The sequence below is a fragment of the Eptesicus fuscus genome, chromosome 17 (genome assembly GCF_027574615.1).
Source record: "Eptesicus fuscus isolate TK198812 chromosome 17, DD_ASM_mEF_20220401, whole genome shotgun sequence".
NCBI classification, from domain to species: domain Eukaryota; kingdom Metazoa; phylum Chordata; class Mammalia; order Chiroptera; family Vespertilionidae; genus Eptesicus; species Eptesicus fuscus.
This window is the reverse complement of record NC_072489.1, coordinates 42,618,942-42,639,609: the sequence shown is the minus strand read 5'-3', so window position 1 is coordinate 42,639,609 and position 20,668 is coordinate 42,618,942. Positions and strand designations below refer to the sequence as shown.

Genomic DNA, 20,668 nt, shown 5'->3' with positions numbered 1-20,668 from the left:
GTGGAAGATTTATGTGGCTGACTGACTGATCCTTGGCAGATTAGCCTCAGTCAGGCCAGAATAACTATTTAGGCCATCAGGGAAGTGAGGCTCTACAGAGGATGGTATTCTGGCAAGGTGGGACCAAGGGCAGGGCCTAGAGGTTGTTATCTTCCACTGCCTTCCCCTGTATCCCCAAGAATAAGTCCAATCCCTGGGAAAAAGGGCACATATCACAGCGACAGCAATAAATAAAAAATCCAAGGTACTGAGCTTCCTGTTAGTACTAGTTGCATTGCAGAAAGTTTACTTATTAAAGGAAAGTATCCAAGGCCCTGAATCCTGCCTGTTGGAGAACCAGGTTAGTGAAAAGGAAGGGTCCCAGCTCCTCCCTTCTTATACCTGCCTTTAGAGGTGCTCCTTAATGGGGAACTGGCTTTACTGAGCTCAGCATTGGCTCAGAGGAACAAGGATCCTGTGGGGAAGGAGAAGGGGTAGAGATGGTTGCTAGGGGGCAATGGGTTAGGGGCAAGGAGGGTACTTTAAAGGGTAGGAAATGACCGGCCATCTGACCTTACATAGTTCCTAGACATTGTGGGTATGTGTCTGGAGCACCTTGGTGATTTCAGGAAGGTCACTGTCCCACTGGCAAAGTCCATTAGACACGGTATCACAGGATGAGGAGCACCCTTGGTTTTCAGCAAGGCAGCACTCTAGGTCACCCACTTTCCCCACCTTCACCCCTGGCCTCAAGAACCAGTCCCCTAACGTGCTTTTTCCTGGGTCAGTTTTCTCACAGTTTCTCTTTCTCTTGAGGGAAAGAGGGTAAGGGAGAAGGGGAGAGAAAGCATTAGAGATTCCTGGGGGGTGGCTCTGCAGAAGGAAAATGCAGCCGTGATAGAGACCTGGCAGCGAAAATGGGGGGTGGGGGGTGGTGAGCAAAATGGACAAAAGAGAGAAGCCATGGCTCCCCCCACCCCCACCCCCAGCCCCCGTGGGCCCTGGATATTTGAGCAGGGGTCTTCCTGTCCCTAAGGCTCCACAGGCGAGGTCCAACGTTAGGCAACTAGGAAGGGGAGGAGGACCACCTATGCTCCTCCTCGTCCAAAGAAGATCAATAGCTCAAACCTCAGAAAGTTCTCAGAGTAAGTGTGGGCCGTGAGGACCCTTCAGACAGCTCCCAGAGAGCGCCCCGGAACTGGGGAAACAGGTTGGAAAGTGACATCTCCGGAGATTGCAGCGTCTCTCTCGGGATCCGCATCTCTAGGTTCCTCTATTACTGGGGTCTCTAAAAGAAGCCGAGGACAAGTGGGGAAAGGAGCGGGAGAGGAGACCCTTAGGGTTTTCTCGCGGGTTTGTGCGCAGCGCCCCCCCGCGGCCGCTCCGCGCGGCTGCAGAAGTACTTGGTGACGCGCCGGCGGCACTGCTCGCAGCGCACCGCGCAGCACCAGTGGAACTTGCAGTTGCAGCTGGACACGGTCTCGGCGCGCCGCTCCTCCACCGCCAGCCCGCAGTCCCCGCAGAGCCGGCGGCAGCTGCGGCGCTCCCAGCGGCCTAGGGACCGCCCGCGCCGCAGGCACTCTCGGCCCTCCGTGCCCAGCAGGCCTAGCGTTTTGTTCTCCAGGCAGTAGTCTGGGGAGTCCTCCAAGTGCACCAGCTCCCGCGTGGAGATGGAGCGAAAGGTGTCGGCGATGGCGCCGCGTCCTGCCGCGCTGTTGCCGGCACCTTGCAGCAGGTCCACCTTGAGAGCTGCGTGGTACTTCTCCTTCAGGTGCGCGCCCACCTCGCGGAACTCCGGCAGCTGCAGCCAGCAGGTCTGCGTGGTGCAGCTGCCAGACACGCCGTGGCACTTACACGTGCGTTTCATGGTGCCCTTCACCGCCTGCGGGGAGAGGAGTGAGCGGGCCAGGGATTTAGCGCGTGGGGAGTCTCTGCCTCTGGGGGAGTTGCGAGGCGTCTAGTCCCTCCTACGCCTCAGTACCTCGTTTTTCCAAACTTAAATGAAGTGAGGGGTTGTCCTCACTTACGGGTGGTAATGGATGGAGCCAGCTGCCAACCCGAGGGGCTGCAAGACTCACCTTGCGGCCGGCCTCATTGTTGTGCAAGTTCATGGCTGCCCGGGCATCCTGTCCTGTCTCCAGGGCATCAACGAACTGCTTGGATATTGCCTCTCCGAAGCCCACGTTGTCACTGCAGCCTCCCCACAGCCAGCCTTGACCCCCTGGAAAAGAGCAGGGGAGAGGGAAGGTCGTTGAGCAGCTATTTCTAATTGGGAATCTGAGATAAAGAGAGATTAAGGTTGGGTGAGTGCCTTGTTTCCAGATTAGTTTCAGCCTAGACTCGTTTTTTTGCCGCTTTTGAGCGCCCACGTTCAGCCTATCATCTGCTCAGGACTCCATGACGTAAGTAGTTGCCGAGTGGATTCTCTGCAAGGTGCCTGCGCGCCCATCTTCACAGTTTCTGGCCTTTGGGCAGAGTGTGCATGTGCCCGCCAGCGACTGACTTCCAGAAAGGACGAAATGGCTGTTAGAAAGGTGAGGAACGCGCGAGCATTGAGAGGGAGAGAGGGGAGCAATTGAAATAATACGGAACAACTAAGTTGGAAGTTGAGCCGCAGGGCAGGGAGGATTAGGACAGTGGAGGCAGAGTGGAAAGGAGACAGAGACAGACAGACAGTATGGAAGGAAGGATGTCCCCACTATGTTGGAGAGAGTGACCGATTGACTGCCTGGGGAATGTTGTTCCTTTATCATTATTTGTTAAATTAAGGAAACTTACTCAGTAGGTGACGGAGGGCCCATGCGGCATTTAACCTGGTTTGACACATTAGGGTTTGGGCTTAAACTGGTTCACCCTGATTTTCCTCAGATTTAGAAGAATACAATTCCTCTTCACCCCACCCAGCTACCCACCAAGCTTTTCATTCTTTAAGTGAACTCTACTGGCCTGCCCTACCCACCCCAATATCATTACTCACCCAGCTGCCCGTTGCGGGAGTCATCACAGCCACAGTTGTCAAAATCCCCAAGGCTGCAGTTTCGAGTCAGAGTGTACATGACGCCAGCAGAACTGATGGCATGTACGAATGCTGTCTCCCGGTTAGCTGGCAGGAACCAGAAATTGGGTGAGTTAGAGGGAGGAGTCGCAATCCAAAGAAATACCAGCCATGCCACCTCCCTTTAATACAATCATTGTCCTCCTCTCCCAGCTCTACCCTAGTTCCCCACCTAATGTTCCTTACTCTCTCCAGGGTCTACTCCAGCCCTGGTCTCAGCCCTTCCCTTCTCCCCTCCCATCTTTTCCAGTCATACACGTTGTGATTAGGTGGCTAGATTTTTGTTGACATACGTGGTTGTAAAGGATTTCGGTGGGAAAGAGCCTGAAGAAGAGATGAATCTGAAGGCCAGGCTATCAAGAACCCATCCCACTTCCCTGGAACATTGAGGTCTAAGAGGCATGGGCCACCTAGTTCTGAAAGAACCTCTGACTGCCAGCTCTTCTATTTACTGGCATGGCCACTCCCTCTTCTCCAGGGAAATCTGGCCTCCAAGTCTCTTCCCACTTGCCTTGTACCTCTCTGCTGAGCCTGCTGAAGGAAGGGGCCGAGAGGAATGAGGGATTATGACCCTACCTACCTCCTGATGTTATTTATATTGTGAGGGAGCCATTCGCCAATTGACAAGGTCCTTTTGTTGAACAGTGAGGGTTTGGGGGAAGAAAGAGAAAAGCTCTTAGGTAGGGAAAAGGAGCTAGAGATGGAACAGAGAAGATCCCAGAGAGGGAGATCACCTGCGAGTAAAGACCAGGTGAGGAATTAGGGTATAGGGAGGCAGGGGCCATCCCTGGAGAGTGGGGCTCTAACCTGTGGCCAGGGGGTCCAGGGAGCTGTGGCCGAGGCTTTCCTTACCACTGCGCAGGCCGCCATGGCTGGACAGCTGCAGGGCTCTCTCGGGGCAGTTCCAGCGGTCCCAGGCAAACTGGTATTTGCATTCTTCAATACCGCTCTGGGCACCAGCTGCCACGCTGCTGGAGTAGATCAAGTAAGCCTTCGGGGACACAGGGTCAAAGTTCAGACTTACAAAAGCTGGACTTGGAGACACTTGCCCTAAAGTGGCCAAGCCCCTCTCTTCCTGCCCACTTTCCCATCCCTCCAAAATAATGACAGAGTGAGCACTTTAAATGTGCTGTCTCAGTTAACATCACAAATAACCTTGTCAAATAGGAACCATTTTCTAGATTAGGAATCTGAGGCTCAGAGAGGTGAAGTAAAGCAATTTGCCCAAGATCCCACAGCTAGCAAATTATAGTAGTAGGAATAAAGTTCAGTTTATCAGACCCTAGACCTGACTTGATTCACTATACTATTCTGCCTCTCCAGAGGGATCCCAAATCACATAATTCATGAATTTTCACTTGTTCTCATCCCATCTTAGAAATACTATTTTGGAACTGGAAATGTCCTTAGAGAGAATGCAGTACAATAGCAGCACTGTAAAAACTGCATCCCCCCACTGAGAAGGTTGTGTGGCTGCAGCCTGACACTGTGAAAGGCAGTCGACTTTTCTGGCTTTAGAAATTCTGCTGTAAATTTAGAATCGATACTCGTGAGTTCTTGCCTTGGCTCTGACACTAGATGCTGTGTGGTTTGGGTTGTGTCACTAACCCCCTTTGTGCCCCAGTTTTTGTCGGTAATAGGTTCAGCACACTAAAAAGCGTGGATATAATGAAAATAAATTACATGTGTAGTCTTCAGTTAAGAAGCTAGGATTAGTGATATCTAAACAAATCAGAGGAATATTTTTCTTACCTTTGGACCAGTCATCAGAAAATTGTTCACTGACCTAGAAGAGAACAAGACCACAGAGTGTAATGGAGATGCACCAACTCATTTCTGCTGCCAAGAGCTGTGAGGATTACTTTAGAAAATACAATTGATGGGAAGAAAGGGAAAATGGTTTGCGAAGGAAAAATTATGCATAAGGAGTCTACTCAAGACAACTTATTTAATAAAAAACAACATGTATTATGCTCCTTTTCAAATACCAGAAGTGTTGGGAGTAATGTTTGATCATTATTTTGCCATGGGTGGGAATAGAGTTAGCATTAACTCATTACTGTGAAACAGATGCTCTACTCTCAGTATTTTACATGTTGATTTTGTTAAATCCTTACTATTGCAGGCATTATTATCCCAATTTTACAAATCGGGAATCTGGGACTCAAAAAAGTATTTAAGGTCGCCCAGCTAATAAATTATTGAGTCAGGATTTGAATCCAGGACTATCGGGATTCTGAGGAGGATAGTTTCTAATCAGAAAGATGTAAATAGTGGAATATCTTTCTAGGGATTGAATTGTAATTAAAGTCCAAAAATAAATAATCTGACTCTAGAAAATAGCTAGGCTGTTCCTTTCAAAACTAAAAATAGACTTGTCATATGACTCAGCAGTTCCACTCTTGGGCATTTATCCTTGAGAAATGAGGACTTATTTTTACTCAGGATCTTATGCTTGGATGCTTATAGCACTTTATTCGTAATAACCCAAAATGTGAAAGTGTTTAAATGTTTTTCAAAGAGTGAGTGGTTATAATAACTGTGGTACAAGGCCTGGCTGGTGTGGCTCAGTTGGTTGGGCATTGTCCCATGCACCAAAAGGTTGTTGGTTCGATTCTCCAGTCAGGGCACATGCCCAGGTTGTGGGCTCCATCTATAGTAGGGCACATGCAAGAGGCAGCTGATCGATGTTTCGCTTATCACATTAATGGTTTTTCCCTCTTTCTCTCTCCCTTCCTCTCTCTAAAAGAAAATCAATAAAAGTATCAAAATCACGGTGGTACATCCATACAATGGATTACTACTCAGGAATGAAAAGGAATAAACAACTGATACATGCGACAACTTGAATGACTCTCAAGGAAATTATACTGAGTGATCAAAGCCAATCTCAACAGGATACATACTGCATGGTTTCACTTATGTAATAATTGTGGAATACATAATCATAGAGCTGGAGAATAGATCAGTGATTCCCAGGGGTTAAAGAGGAGGGGTGCATGTGGCTACAAAGGAATAACACCAGAGAGTCTTGTGATGGTAGAATTAAGTGTCTTGATTGCGATGTGATTATGCAAAGCTATACATGTGGCAAAATTGCATTGAGCTATGCATAACACAATGAGTGAATGTAAAACTGGTGGTCTGAATAAACTTTATAAATATTGTACTATAGAACTTGGTAAATAATATAGGATAGTTGTCAGATGTTACCACTGACAGAGGCTTATGTAGGACTTCTCTGCACATTTCTTTGCAATCTTCTGCCAGTCTATACTTATATAAAAATTAAAAATTCAATGCATACATATATAACCTGGCAAATGGACTTCAGGATAAGCATTTGAAAATTAACCCCAATATATTACCTATTATTGCCCTTTTCCCATTATAATGGAAGAAAGTAACATGGGAATCATTATGTATTGTTCCATGAAAGTTGGTGTACCCTGCAATTGTGAAGGCCATTAAGATGCTGGCCATCATCAGAAGTGAAAAGAGCTTAGCCGACTCTCTTCATAAAAAAATACAAATACAGTATTATAAACTGGGAGGCTGCCATGTGAGAGAAGATGAAAAAGATTTGGAAAGAAATGTAATAGATTTTTAGAAAATCATAAAAGACTACATAGTCAACAAAACTTTAAAGCTTGATAAGGGGAAAAGGGTATGTGAAAAATACAGGAGTAAATGTGTTTAAACATGAAGGTGAAAGATCCTGATTTGATGGAGATCTCCTATGACTGCTGTTCTCCCTGTGTCGTTAAGTTAGTTAGGTCATTCTCTCTTTCTCTCTTACCTCTGCACTTATTTTTATTAACAATTTATTGTCTGTCACTGCTCTTACTAGTATGTTCACATTGCAACTCCATATTTTGTCAGTCTTTTCAATTCTCATTTTGGTAAATTAAAGAGAGATAAATGAGAAAACAAAAAAACCCCAAAACTTTAAAGCTTGGCAGGCAAAATTAAGTTTACTGAAAAGTACTACTGTCTTGGGGGTGGTGGTACCGGCAAAGAAAAAAAATAAATTCAAAACAACTTAAATGAATTCATAATTGCTAAAGCCATTATGGGTTTGCAGATACTTTTCTGATCCTGAAAGAGTGGTGTCAGAGGAGTCAGCCAGGCCCTCTGCGTGCTCTGGCTCAGGGGGGTGTTTTTTATGTTCGGTAACTGCCAAAGACTCTTGGACATTACCAGGCAAGACGGAGGCTAGTTCCCATCCCCCAGAACAGACAGCTGTCAGGAAAGAAAGCAACAAAACAAATATCAAGTGGCAGACAAAGGAGAAAGCTTTGCCATGAGCCTGGGTAAAGAGACTCCCTGTGAGAGGATGCTAGGTTGAAATCGCAGGGAATGTTGCGCAGAATACTAGAGGATTCTTCTTTCCTCAAAGGCCCCGAAATATGTAAAGATTTGTATGACATGCTGGTCTAGTTCAATTGATTAATCAGATTTAATTGAGCAACTGCCATGAGACACGACTGTCAGCCTTAGTTGGACAGCATTCCCGTAAGTTGACTTGTGTTGGAAACCCCTGAGTTATTTGCAGACATATTTGAACCACTGTGGCTGACTTACTCATATCCAAAATAGCCAGTATTAAGAAACGACTCGTCGTGATAGATGTTAACTAGACTTATTGTAATGATAATTTCTCAATATACACACACATCAAATCATTATGTTGTACACCTGAAACACAGAAGGGCAACTATCTACAGAGATAGGGGAATAGGAGAAAAACCCTTATTCATGCCCATGGTCTTAACTACCATGATTATGCAATGTCTCCCAACTCTGTACCTCCAGCCCTGACTTGCATCTTGAGATCCAGAGCTGCATTACCAAATGAATGCTAAACTTCTCCACTGGGAACGTTTCAAATTATGAAGACAGTATGTCTAAATGCCAACTTATGCCCAGCCAGTGTGGCTCAGTGGTTGAGCATCGACTTATGAACCAGGAGGTCACGGTTCAATTCCTGGTCAGGGCATATGCCCAGATTGTGGGATTGATCCCCAGTGTGGGGTGTGCAGGAAGCAACCGGTCAATGATTCTCTCTCATCATTGATGTTTCTATCTCTCTCTTCCTCTCCCTTCTTCTCTGAAATCAATGTAAAAATGTATTTTAAAATATATAAATAAATAAAAGCCAATTAATATTCCCTGTTGAACTTGACACTTCTCCTGACTTGACTATGTTTTGTTAATAGAGCCACTATTTCCCCACATCTCTCTCAATCCATTTTCACTATCTAATCAGTTAGTAAGTCTTGCATGTATTTTACCTCCATTATACTTTTCACTTACCAGCTCCCTTTGTTCTCTCTCACTGTTTCAGGGATTCTCACTGTCATATCTTATTTGTGGCCTCCAACTTAGACCATTGTAGAAGCCCTACTAATTGGCCTTTTTGTTATAATTTTTACCCCATTCCAATCGAGTATAGTCTGCAGCTAGATCAATCTTCTGAAAGCCTGATTCTGATATCCTGCTCAGGTATCTTCCTTAGTTTTTCAACTCTTTCACTCATGGCACTCCATAATCTAACCATATATATGGCTTTTCAGCTTAATTTCCCATGAAATATCCCTACTTGTCCAATCCTCTAGTCAAACCAAACCAGTTGCTATTCCTGAACACCATAAATGCATGCCTCTAAGCCTTTGCTCATACTGTTCTCTTAAATCTTGCCTAGTCTTAGTATTTTCAACCAATGGTGCTGGAACAACTAACTGGATATCCACATGCAAAAGAATGAATTTGGTCCCATATCTCACGCCATATACAAGAAATAACTCAAAATAGATCATAGACCTAAATGTAGGCGCTAAAACTATAAAACTCTTAGAAGAAAATACAGATATTAAGTTTTTGTGATCTGAGGTCAAGCAATGTTTTGTTTGTTTGTTTGTAAATCTGATACCAAAAACACAAGTGACCAAAGCAAACATTGATAAACTGGACTTCATCAAAATTAAAAAGTTTTGTGCTTCAAAAGGCACCAAAAAGGGAAGTAAAAAGACAACCCACTGAATGAAAATATTTGTAAGTCATATATCTGATTAGACACTTACATTCAGAATATACAAAGAGCATTGATAGCCCAAGTAAAAAATGGTCAAAGGATCTTAAGAGACATTTCTTCAAAGAAGGTAAACAAATGGCCAAAAAGTGCATGATATGATGCTTAACAGCATTAGTTACCAGAGAAATCCAACAATTATTACTTCAATCTTCTAGAAAATGGATGCTCCATCTACAACAGTAATAACTTGGTGAACATTCTCCTCTTTCTTTCGTATCTGGATGGAGCATCTTCCAGGTTTGGTAGCTCTCAAAGCTCTCACTGGTCACTGCCCTGAGGGGCTGGGTTTCTGTGCTGAGCACTAAAATCATAGATCTCTTTCCTTCCCTGCAGTTTTTCTTGGTAGTGTAGAATGTTTTCCTGGCAATTACAGCTGACTTGCTTATGCCCATATTCCCCATACCAGGAATAAAACATTTTTTGGTGGGTGGAATATGCATCTACAAGGGTTCTGAGTCTTTGTCTAGGGGCCATCAGTCCTCTGAGAATCATGCTAACTACTTCCACCCACAGATGCTTTAATGCCATTACTATTATTTTACATTCTTTTTAAAAATATATATTTTTATTGATTTAAGAGAGGAAGGGAGAGGAAGAGAGAGATAGAAACATCAGTGATCAGAATCATTGATCAGCTGCCTCCTGTACATCCTCCACTGGGCATGTGCCCTGACTGGGACTAGAACCGCAAGCTCCTGGTTTATAGTTCAACGCTTAACCACTGAGCCACACCAGCCAGGCTATTTTACATTCTTAGACTGCCTCCATACTCTTGTCATCAATCCTGACGTGAGTCTAATTCATTCTTTGGTCTGTACTTTTTCCTACAAGCTTCTAATGCTATCTCATCATTCTCCCAAGTTAATTCACCAATAGTAAGAATTTGCAAGAGCATTCGGGACTCTCTCTCCATCCTTCATTCTGAACTCGCACAATAATGTTTCACTGTAAGTAGCTTCTGCTCTCATTCCCATCAAGGCTGGGTAGACAAGTCCTTTTGTCCTCTTTACTTTCTGCCACAACTCCCCTACTATTAACATTTACAAGTTCTTTTCCTTTTATTTATTTTATTTTTTTAATATATATATATATTTTATTGATTTTTTACAGAGAGGAAGGGAGAGGGAGAGAGAGTTAGAAACATCGATGAGAGAGAAACATCAATCAGCCGCCTCCTGCACACTCCCTACTGGGGATGTGCCCGCAACCAAGGTACATGCCCTTGACCGGAATCAAACCCGGGACCCTTCAGTCCACAGGCTGATGCTCTATCCACTGACCAAACCGGTTCCGGCAAGTTCTTTTCCTTTTATTGTGTATAGACTAAATCCTTGCTAGTCTCTTCATTACTAAATATCTTTTCAACTCTTGTCAGATAACAGATACAGATGCATTAGTAGTTTTGAGGCTATGGGTAACCGCCAAAGCAGAGCTCTGTGCACCTTTTATCATTTCCCCTTTGTATCTGCTCTAGGGACCAACACCAGAGTGGCTATAAACTAGCCATAATCAAACCACTATACAAAGTTTCTTGATCTAGGGCACTATAGCTCCTCAAACACCCACGACTTTCAGCATTATGCAGCTTCTCTCTTGGGCTATACTGTCTCCTAAATTGTCTAGTCTATAATATGTCTGATCACCAGTAAATTTTTATCCTAGGGATCTGGGGCAGGAAGGTTGATTTAGATCAACCCAAATACAAATGTCACAACTTTTCTTTTAGCTCTTGGAAAACCTCCAACTTTCTTTTGTTTGCTTGTCAGTCTTTTTTGATCTAATATTTATTATCCATATATCCATGCCCTCTAATTTTCAATGCTTGTCTTCCTTTGATACCATTTGAAGGAACCTTTAATCGTTATTTATTACTATTTACCACTTTAGAAAGTTCATGAAAAATTGCAAGTTCCCATTCTCTGTCGGTTATGTCTAATGATGGGCGAGAGGTTTAAGCCACTATCCAATGTTGCAACCATTTACCCCTGCTTGGGGGTAATTCTCCAAACTAGCCCAGCCCGTGAGGTGGTCTGTAGCACATCACATTTTATTGTTGGGAGTTTAGCTGCCCTGGTGAGAACACGTGCCTGATTCCATATAGCCTGTGACACAGATGGGCACTAGACCAGGAGTGCCAAGCACCATGCTATCTTCAGACTTCCTTCTCCCTTTGCATGACCAGGACCCTGTGCCTAGGCCAACTTTGTATGCCAGACTCCCTCTCCCTGAGTATGGGAGTTTCTTCCCAGGAGAGCACTAAGTCTTATGCAACAAGATTCTTGCAGGCCAGCCCCACTAGTTTGCCAAGTGTGCCTGGGTACGTTTAAATCCCAGTGGTTGGTGTAGCTTAAATTCCAGTTAGGATTCCCCTTTTCTCTTCCCCTCACATATTTTTAAAAAGCAAAGATTCTGCATAGGAATATCCAGAATTTGGTATTTTCCTCTCAATGCCCAGGACTTTCATTTCAGTGCCTTCTGACCACTCCCCGTCCCCCCAACTTTGTTCTCCCTCTCTCCACTTTGCTCACAAGTCTTTGAATAATAGGGTTGGCTTCTCTCTACCCTTTAATCTCATTTCTTGAGGTCCATAAAAAGTCTCGGGGTCATGAAGCTCTAGTTGGCCTACTTCAGGAGAGACCGTGTAATTATAATTTGGGGTGCTGGCCCAGGGGAAAGGAGAAGTGATGGTGAATGAATGTACATGGACATCTCTCTCTCTCTCTCTCTCTCTCTCTCTCTCTCTCTCTCTCTCTGGAGATTTAGCTGAGAGAGAGACAGGGAGAAGGGGGGGGGGGAAGGGAGAGAGATTAAGGAGAGCGACCAGAGTAGGGAGCTGCCTGGAGCTGTAGCCAGAAGGTGTTCCAGTGAAGCAAGTTTTTCTTAGAATGAATGTCTGAAAGCCAGCTTTTTACCTCATTGAATGCACAAGATGCCTTGAGCCTGGGACAGCCCAAACATAGCTCTTTCTGAGCAAGCTTCCTTGTGATTCCCTCTATCTGCTATAGCATATGACCCACAGAACACACATGCACACACACACACACACACACACACACACACACACCAATATGTACACACACACCAAATTACAGAGAAGGCAGGCCTTACTAAGCATTGTGAAATAATATCCCATGGGTCCCAAATTTTTTACTACCCCCTCTGACAATACTCAAGGATATTTAAGCTAGTTATAATTCACCGTATAATTAGAGTTAAGTTTAAAAATGTTTTTCAAGGGTGAACAACAGCGTGACTAATTCTTATCCGTTGTAAAGTATAAGTAATTGAAATCGGGCTCTTTCCTATTTAGCTAGGGGAAGGATTAGGAAGTGGAAGCCACAAGATAATCTGAAGTCTTGTAGGGAAGAGAAGGGTTCAGAATTTCAAAGACGAATTTCTTCCTACTTAAAAATTTGTCCAGAGGGAACAAAGGTGATATTAAAGGGGAGCTCTATTTCAGTAGAGCAACAGAACAGAAGCCAGATTACAGTGCCCGAACAGTTATGAAACTAAAGCAACTAGTACAGACTCATTGAAGGAGTATGGATGGCATTGAAAGGAAAGAGAAATGCACTGGAGATTCGGGCCAAGTAGAAGTATTTTTTCCAGAAGAGTATAAAAGGAAAATGAAGAGATATACAGGTTTAGGTCATACCCCCATAGCTATTTCACTTATTTAAACTCCATCCGTTTCTTCAAAGGGAATTCAGCCCTATAAAAAATTCTCGAAATTTGTTTTATAAATGTGAATTTTCTAAGTTATAAGGCAGTGCTCTAAAACATATTTTTAAAAAAAGTCTTATAAACAAGTTAAGAAAAGTTAAACAGATGTGTCAGATTTGGTAGTAGTCTTATGTTAAATTTTATATTCAAAATCCCACATTATCTCAAATCCAGTCCTTGACAAATAATTACTGGCAAAGACCACATAATAGCCCTCAGGACAACTGTGTATCATGGGTTCCTGCCAAACAATCTCAGGCAGATTCTTTCTCAGGCAAATCACAAATTTTCAAGGGATAATCTTATTCCCTGAAAGTGAAATGCCATTTGTATTCCAGGATAATTTATAGAGAGATAGGCTGTCTTTCCTTGTCCTCATTTCCTTCCTTCTTTATGTATTGTAGCAACCTCTGCTGAGAAACACTGAGCAACAAAAAAGCACTTCAGGGCTTAGCATTTAAATGAGGACTCGAACTGGGAATAGGCTGTGCTCATTCTCTGTTCCGAGGTCTCTAAGTGAAAGCCGCTAAGGAACAGCTCAGAGCCACTGTTCCCAGAAAGCCTGGGATTGCAGGAACCCCGTCCAGGACCATTATGGAGGCAGAGCATTTGGTTTTGTTTCCTGACCTCGTTACCTTGGTCCCTGTAGTGGAGACTTTAGAAAATATTCACGTTCTCAATTGCACTGATGGATGCAATGCCAGTTTATGTCAGGAGCAGGAAGGTAGGTGTGTCTGACTTGCCCTAGAAAACAACCAGGGAACAGTGCAAGGTAGGAAATTTGGCAGGCTTTGGCACTTTGGTACCATTTTCACTACTTAATGGAACTAAATCCGTGGATGGTAAAAATGTCCTCACCTCAGTCTGAGTAGCCACAGCTCAAACAGAAACAAACTCAAATTAGTAACAGATTCTCCTGTTACTAATTTGTGTTCTTGACTTTTCGCCCCAATGGGGGTCATATCTGTATGGTGTTCCCCAAGATCTCTAATTACTGGCACTAGATCTCTCGAACATGGGATAGGGGGTTCCTTTTCCTGTCCCTCTTCTTACTATTTTGAACCACAACAGTATTTGGGAGATTTAGACTAAGAGAATACATGCAGTTGAAAATGCTACAGAAAGTATACATGAAGCAAGTTTAGCCAAGGGTTGATAACTGTTGAAGCTGAGTTATTGGGGGTTGTTATATGTACTGTTCTATGTTTGTTTGTTTTTAAAGAAAATTTCAATACTATAAAATTAAACAACAGAATACTCCGGAAGCAATAGTCTATGCAATATGAGCTCCACCAGACACCTTGGATGAATATGAAGAAATGCCAGACAGGATAATATGGCCCATCTACTGGTTTGCTATTTATTATCCTGGATATTGGCCCGGAATGGAAACTTCAGAGTCTGATATGGTGAACCTGAAGAGCCTGAGTAAATGAAAAGGACTGAGATGGTAGCAAAAGAGAATTACAGTTTTTAATTAAAAATATTTATTTAAAAATATAACTGCTATCTCTATCTAGTTGCATATATGGGAGAATTACAGAATTAAAGTCTTGAATGAAGGATAAATTCGTCCTCATGCAGGATGGTTTAAGCTTGGCCTGGAAAACACAAGAATTTCATCTATGGAGCCGCATAGAAATACTGAACTATTGGCCCACTTACAGGGTCTGCGGAGACTCCTGAAGCACAGCCTCAGTCTGTGCTGCTACTGGGGCATGCTGACGCTGGGAAAACAACCTATTAAGAAAAGTGAATTTAAATAATCCCATATGGTCTGATTTCTCTTGGTCTGGAGAAAACTCTGACCTAAGAAGCATATAGAGAGATGACATGATCAATAACAAGGACCTACGATAAAGATTGAGAAAAGCAAACCATAAAAATTTGGCTTATAATGAGACAAGAGAGTCTGCCCAGAGTGGATGGTAGTTTTGTGTGTTTTTTAAGAGGCCCTCGGAGTGTAGGTACATTTCAGATGGGAGGCAGGGGGTGTGGGGGGACTGTTATTTACCGGAACCAAGCTCAGAGTTTCCCCCAACTGTTAACCCAGTCTGATCTTTTACCTGGGAAGAACAATCTGCTTTCTGGGGAAATAAAAGAGAGTTTACCCTAAATAAAATTGTACTGACCTCTCTTTCTAAGCCCTCTGGGTTCTCCTCTACCTCTAATAGAAATAGAAAGGATAAATGGAGCCCAGGAAAAAAAGGGATTTTATTAACAGTTCCAAGAGAGACTAGCATTACCCAATATAGAGCAGCACTAAACCAATTGTCCCAGCTGGGTAAAAGTGGCGGGGCGGGGGATTAAACTGAGAGAGAGAGAGAGAGAAGAGAAGAGAAGAGAAGAGAAGAGAAGAGAAGAGAAGAGAGAGAGAAGAGAAGAGAAGAGAGGTTGGGTTGGAATTCCTTTTCTTCTGATTATGTATATTCCATTTACCTCTATATAATGTCACAAAAAGGAGATCCTTCTTTGTGTCATATTATCACACACACACACACACACACACACACACACACACACACACACAAATAAAGATGCACTGTAGAGCATCCTCCTCATCACTTATGCAAACTGGTTTCATAAGAAAAGCTTTAACAAAGTGTCTCCTCTCAGGACCACATAGCCTTTGTAAATAATAATAATAACAATTATAATAGTTTGTTATTGTTATTACTTATAGCAGGAGAAATAGAAACTCTGAAAGGAAAAACTCAGGTCTCAAGTTGTTGAGGAAATCAATGACAAAACTGGGAACTGAGCTTCCCTGATCATGTCTCAAGCCCTTAGAACCTCCTACACCACAGCTACCAGCCTAATCCTGCTCAGAATTACCCCACCGATCCCCGCCTTTTGTAGTGGACTATGAACTTTATTGATTAGGGGAGCTATTAGGTATGTGCTTCTTTTATTGGCATATTATTTTCCATATTCCAAAGCAGTTTTTCACACCCGACTTTATTCCTCTAACTTTCCTTTCTAGTGTGACAAAGCTTAGTGGGTCCTCACTTGATTGTCCGTGTTCTTTTTGTATCTGTTAGAGGGAAAACTCGACAAAAACTTAATGGGACAACACATTACCATGAATTCAATGATTTTAAATGAGCTGTGTATTTTACTGGTCATAATATACATTTGAAAAAGTGTTGCACATATATGCAGAGAATAGCTAATGATGATGCTTCATGAAAATATGGATTCAAAGACACCCCCCACTTAATAACTGAAGCCTTTGCTAATCAGGGGTTTTACATGTTGTCATCAGTTGAAATTTCAAGAGCCATAGACAGGTTACTCTAAAAACATAAATGTAGAGAAACAAGGGATGATGTATTTCAAAAAGTGCTTTAAAACACAAGATTTCAGGTAATCTTGCTCTTCTGCAGAAAAGAAACTGACCATGTTTAAATCCTTTGGAAAAACTAAGGGTAGTGATCTCTGTTGAAGAATTCGACCAGAGCCATGGTTAACCTCTGTGTCCCAGTGCATCTTTCTGATTTGGTTATTGCGTTGTTGAGGGCGGGGGGAGAGAGAGAGAGCGAGAGAGAGAGAGAGAGAGAGAGAGAGAGAGAGAGAGAGAGAGAATTAACTGGAAAGACCCAGTATCATTATGAGACATCATTTGGAATCAAATGAAGTCAACGGTTAAGGAAAAACATGTTCTAGGTCCATTCATTCCAGATGAATAAATGTAGTCAAATTAGTTAATCTCTGGCCACCATTATAAGCATCACCGTTTGCTTGGCTGTATTATGCTTTCACATACTCATTTCTTCCTTTCTTCCTTTCATTCATTCATTTTTTTCAGCCATTAATAATTAAGAAAAACCAAATTAAAAAAAAATTTTTTTCTCAAGTTACTAAAGGATAATTCTTTCAAAAGGGTCCAGACAAGAGAAAACTATGGAGAATGCTCTTTCCCCCAGTTATGTTGCACTAAGATACCTAGTAACACTGCACATTGTAGGCACATGTCATTTTTATCCTTTCCTTTTCAAGCCCAGGATTTTCTGTTGATGAACTCTTTTAGGCAGTAATTTCAGGCCAGCCTACAATTGAACAGCCAAGCAGAAATTGTGATTCTCTATTTGTTAAATGCTTTTGAGGTCCCCACATAAAAGGTTGATAATGAAGTACTAAGAGAAACATCTGAAAGGCTGCGGTTGGTCAAATTTCTCTGTATGGCACAAAGGGAAAGATGACCTTATGCAAAACCCTGATAGTCCCATTATAAGAATAATCGAGGTTGAATGTTAAATTTAAAAATCACATTTCAAATGCTACCAAAACCAGACTCAGCAAAGTATAAATATTCAAATTGAGGCTTATGGAATGCAATTAAAAAAGTGAATTACATTATCCAGATTTGTACATTTCTCCTCCAAGTCAGGGAAAATGAGAAGGGGTTCTTAAACCCTGTTTTTAAATAAGAATTTTCTTTCACATCTCTTTTTTTCTTCTTTCTTTTTGAATCCAGACACTTGAATTTGGACAGACAAGCAACCCAGCCACCTTTCAGTGTGGCAGTGTCAATATCGGAATGAAATGAACATGACCCCCTCCAGCAGGGAAGGAACACACAGTAAAGGTATTTTTTATAGAACAATTCTTCACACTGCCCTGGTGACTGGGGAAAGGAATCTCGTGTTTCTCTTTTGCTGATACTGAATCAGCTGAAGAATACCATGAACATCAGTAGAAATTCTCTGAACTAGTCTCCTCTCCCTTTTGTCTTTTTGTTCTCATGACAGAGAGAGAAGGAAGATTTTTTTTTTGGACATGAAATATTTAATTAAAATACCAATTAAAAATTGACCAATTATTTGGCGGTTCAGTTTATAATCAGAAATGTTGCAAATTATTGCATTAACCGGCAAATTGTATTAATTTGGCATACTTGTTATCAACTCTTTAATAGTGATGGCTATACTCATTTATGATAAGAATACACTCTCAATTAGCACAGGAAGCTGATTTCAGCAAAGAAACCCCTATTCTTGCTTCCTCAACAGTTTATGTAGCAATTGGATTCGTAACTTGGTTAAATAGGCGGTCAAAATGAGAACTGATGAAGAGAGACTGAGCTCACATCTTAACTGAGGAGAAACTCCAAACACCCTAGCAACATGCATTTCCTAGATCTTACAGTCTGCATGTTATTTCGTGCTTGCTTATTAACTTTTCCATGTATAGATACTTTATTTGTTTTCCAAGAGCTAAGTGCAAATGATGATCACACCTATCATTTGTGTGGTGGTTTATAGTTTACAAAACACTTTCACATATGCTATCTTGTTTTCTGAGCAATTTAGAAATATTTGTAAATGGAATAAATTAAACAAATTTGTAGAAAAGCTTAGATTCCTAAAATATTTAATTTCAAACATGTTGGTTAACCCAGTACCAACTCGGTAGTTAATTTTTAATCTCTGGGAAGTGATGATATGAGCTATTACTTAGAATATTCTGAAAACATTCAAGTCAGACAGTGCAAAATAAGGTCCCATTGAATTTCTGTCTTCACCTCAAAGATCAGATTCAACATACAGTAGAACTTGCTTTGAACCACCTTCCTCTTCTCCACAGTGCCGAAATCAGGATTTGATTTTTTAAAAAAGGGCTACTGTCTTTCCCCACCCCAAAATGTAGAATATTTGTGATATAGCAATTTAGAAAAATAGGAACCCCTACCTTTTAATTCTTTTATTGGTAGGGGTCTAAGGATTTACTAAAATCAGCCACAAATTTGGAAGAGCCCTACTCCCTGGAACACTTTTTCCTAGGGGAGATCCCCACGCGTCCTACATTCCTGGAAATGAAAATGAGCTCTTTCCCATATATTACATGCATTTACCTAATTCTAAGTTCCAGGTTACTTACCAGGTATGGCTGAGTTGGAGGACACAGATGAAAAGAAAGATGCGCACAGAAGGCTTCATAAGTAACACAATCCTCTGGAGTAACAGAGATAGAAAATTCTAAAAACTGGGGAAACAGAGTGCTAAGATGGGAAGTATTCTCCTCCTGGTAGTGGGATGGAATTCTCCTCGAACCCCAACTTCCTTGGTGTGTAAGCGATCCCAAACAGAGTTAAGGGGAGGTGAAATGGAGCTGCCAAACTTCCAAAGAAGAGATTATCTACTTAATTAAAGTTTTTCCCCCCTCTAAGTCCTTCAGCCAATCAGAACTCAAGTGCCAGAGAAAGATTGAGTCGATCAAAGGAACACTCCAGGATCCTCCCAGACAAATGCAGAAGAAGGGGACGAGGAAAAGGGGACAAAGAGAGGAACACGGAGAAAAGACACAAAGAAGGAGGGGTGAGGGGAGGAAAGAGACATAGCAAATCCCCTCCACATAATCACTGCGTGGAGTCTCTCTCCTCCCTCTTGCCAATGCCCTCCCACCCCACCTCAACCTCCCCCACCATGCACACTCCCGTGCAGACTCGGGCACAGAGAGGAGAGCCTGGTCCCCAAGGGGATTTACGAGGGACTGTGCTTTCCCGGTTGTCCTTTGTAGGGCTTTGAGACGTCATTTGCATTTAGGATAGCCCTCTTCAGAGAAAAAAGTACTAGGTGCACCCCAGCCCTCTGATTTGAGAATATGGGAATGGGACCCAACCATCTCTGCTATTCTTCCTCTAAGTTAGAATGGGATGATTTAGGGCTATTCACCTAAATATTTGACCAGGTAACTTTGTTACCCACTTGGTTTCTTCCTTTCAACTTTACCATCAGACACTTACTTGTTGAACACCTATTACATCCTCAATCCTACCCTGGGCATTGTGGACATGTTTAAAACCCCAATACATGATTTCTGCCCTGAAGACCTTTATAAGCTAGTAAGGTGATAATGTACAGATGCAATTTAGTAAGGTATTAAATTACTGCAAACTGACTATAAATCATATAGGCTGATTTAGGGAAGGTTTTCTGAAGAAGACAGAACTTGAAATTCAAAGAAGGGATGAGATTTCAATAGACAGCCATATTCCTATCCTCTTAAACTCAGGTGGTGAAGCCAGTAGGCGTCCAAGCTCACACATCTCTGAGTTGCTGTCCCTTCTATCCCAGTAGAGAGGATGGGTCACCTCAGTCACAGTGCAGGGTCCTCAGAGGGCCCCCAGCTTACTTCCACATAGCCACATTTCCTACTTTAGCATCCACATTGCCTTTCCTCAGGGCTCCCCAGAGACAATGGTCTGTCTCTGTATTTTCCACTTTATCCTTATTTTTCTTGCTTCACAACCCACTCTGGCAAACTGACCTGGAAAATAAGAATGATTATATTAGTTAATTATCTAGATTATTTAGGCCATATGATTTAGGGGTATTCACCTAAATATTTGACCAGGTAACTTTGTTACCCACTTGGAATCTTCTAGACCAAACTTTATTTTGGATTCTTTTTTTTGTTTGTTTTAAATATATTTTCATTGATTTCAGAGAGGAAGGGAGAGAAAGATAGAAATATCAATGATGAGAGAGAATCACTGGTTGGCTGCCTCCCGCATGCCCCACACTGGGGATTGAGCCTGCAACCCAGGCATGTGCTCTGACTGGGAATTGCACTTTGATCTTCCAGTTCATAGGTAGATGCTCAACCACTGAGCCACTCTGGCAGGACTATTTTGGATTCTTTATTGCAAGGTGAGCTTGGGCAGTTTTGACTCCCACACAAACAACTTTAGGTCATTCTCTCCCCGCCACCCCAACTTTACTGAGGTATAATTGACAAATAAAAATTGTATATACTTAAGGTGTATAACTTCACTGTGAGAACAATTAAGATCTAGTCTCTTAGCAATTTTGAAG

The 20,668-nt window shown here is 42.4% G+C and overlaps 1 protein-coding gene across 1 annotated transcript; it reads right to left on the bottom strand.

Moving 5' to 3' along the window:
* Positions 1–1,315: 1,315 nt before the first annotated feature.
* WNT8B (Wnt family member 8B) lies at positions 1,316–19,665 on the bottom strand. The gene is made up of 7 exons (XM_054729371.1): positions 19,597–19,665; positions 18,732–18,805; positions 4,787–4,820; positions 3,887–4,025; positions 2,957–3,082; positions 2,058–2,200; positions 1,316–1,861 (listed from the first exon to the last, which is right to left on the bottom strand). Exons 1-7 carry the CDS (start codon positions 19,663–19,665, stop codon positions 1,316–1,318), a joined length of 1,131 nt encoding a protein of 376 aa, XP_054585346.1.
* Positions 19,666–20,668: the final 1,003 nt, after the last annotated feature.

Coding starts and splice junctions, on each gene's coding strand:
- WNT8B (XM_054729371.1), bottom strand. CDS start 19,665: ATGTATTGGGGTTTTAAACATGTCCACAATGCCCAGGGTAGGATTGAG. Junction 4,821..18,731: donor CTCCAACTCAGCCATACCTG/GTAAGTAACCTG, acceptor GTTCTCTTCTAG/GTCAGTGAACAATTTTCTGA. Junction 2,201..2,956: donor CTCCCGCAACGGGCAGCTGG/GTGAGTAATGAT, acceptor GCTCTTTTCCAG/GGGGTCAAGGCTGGCTGTGG.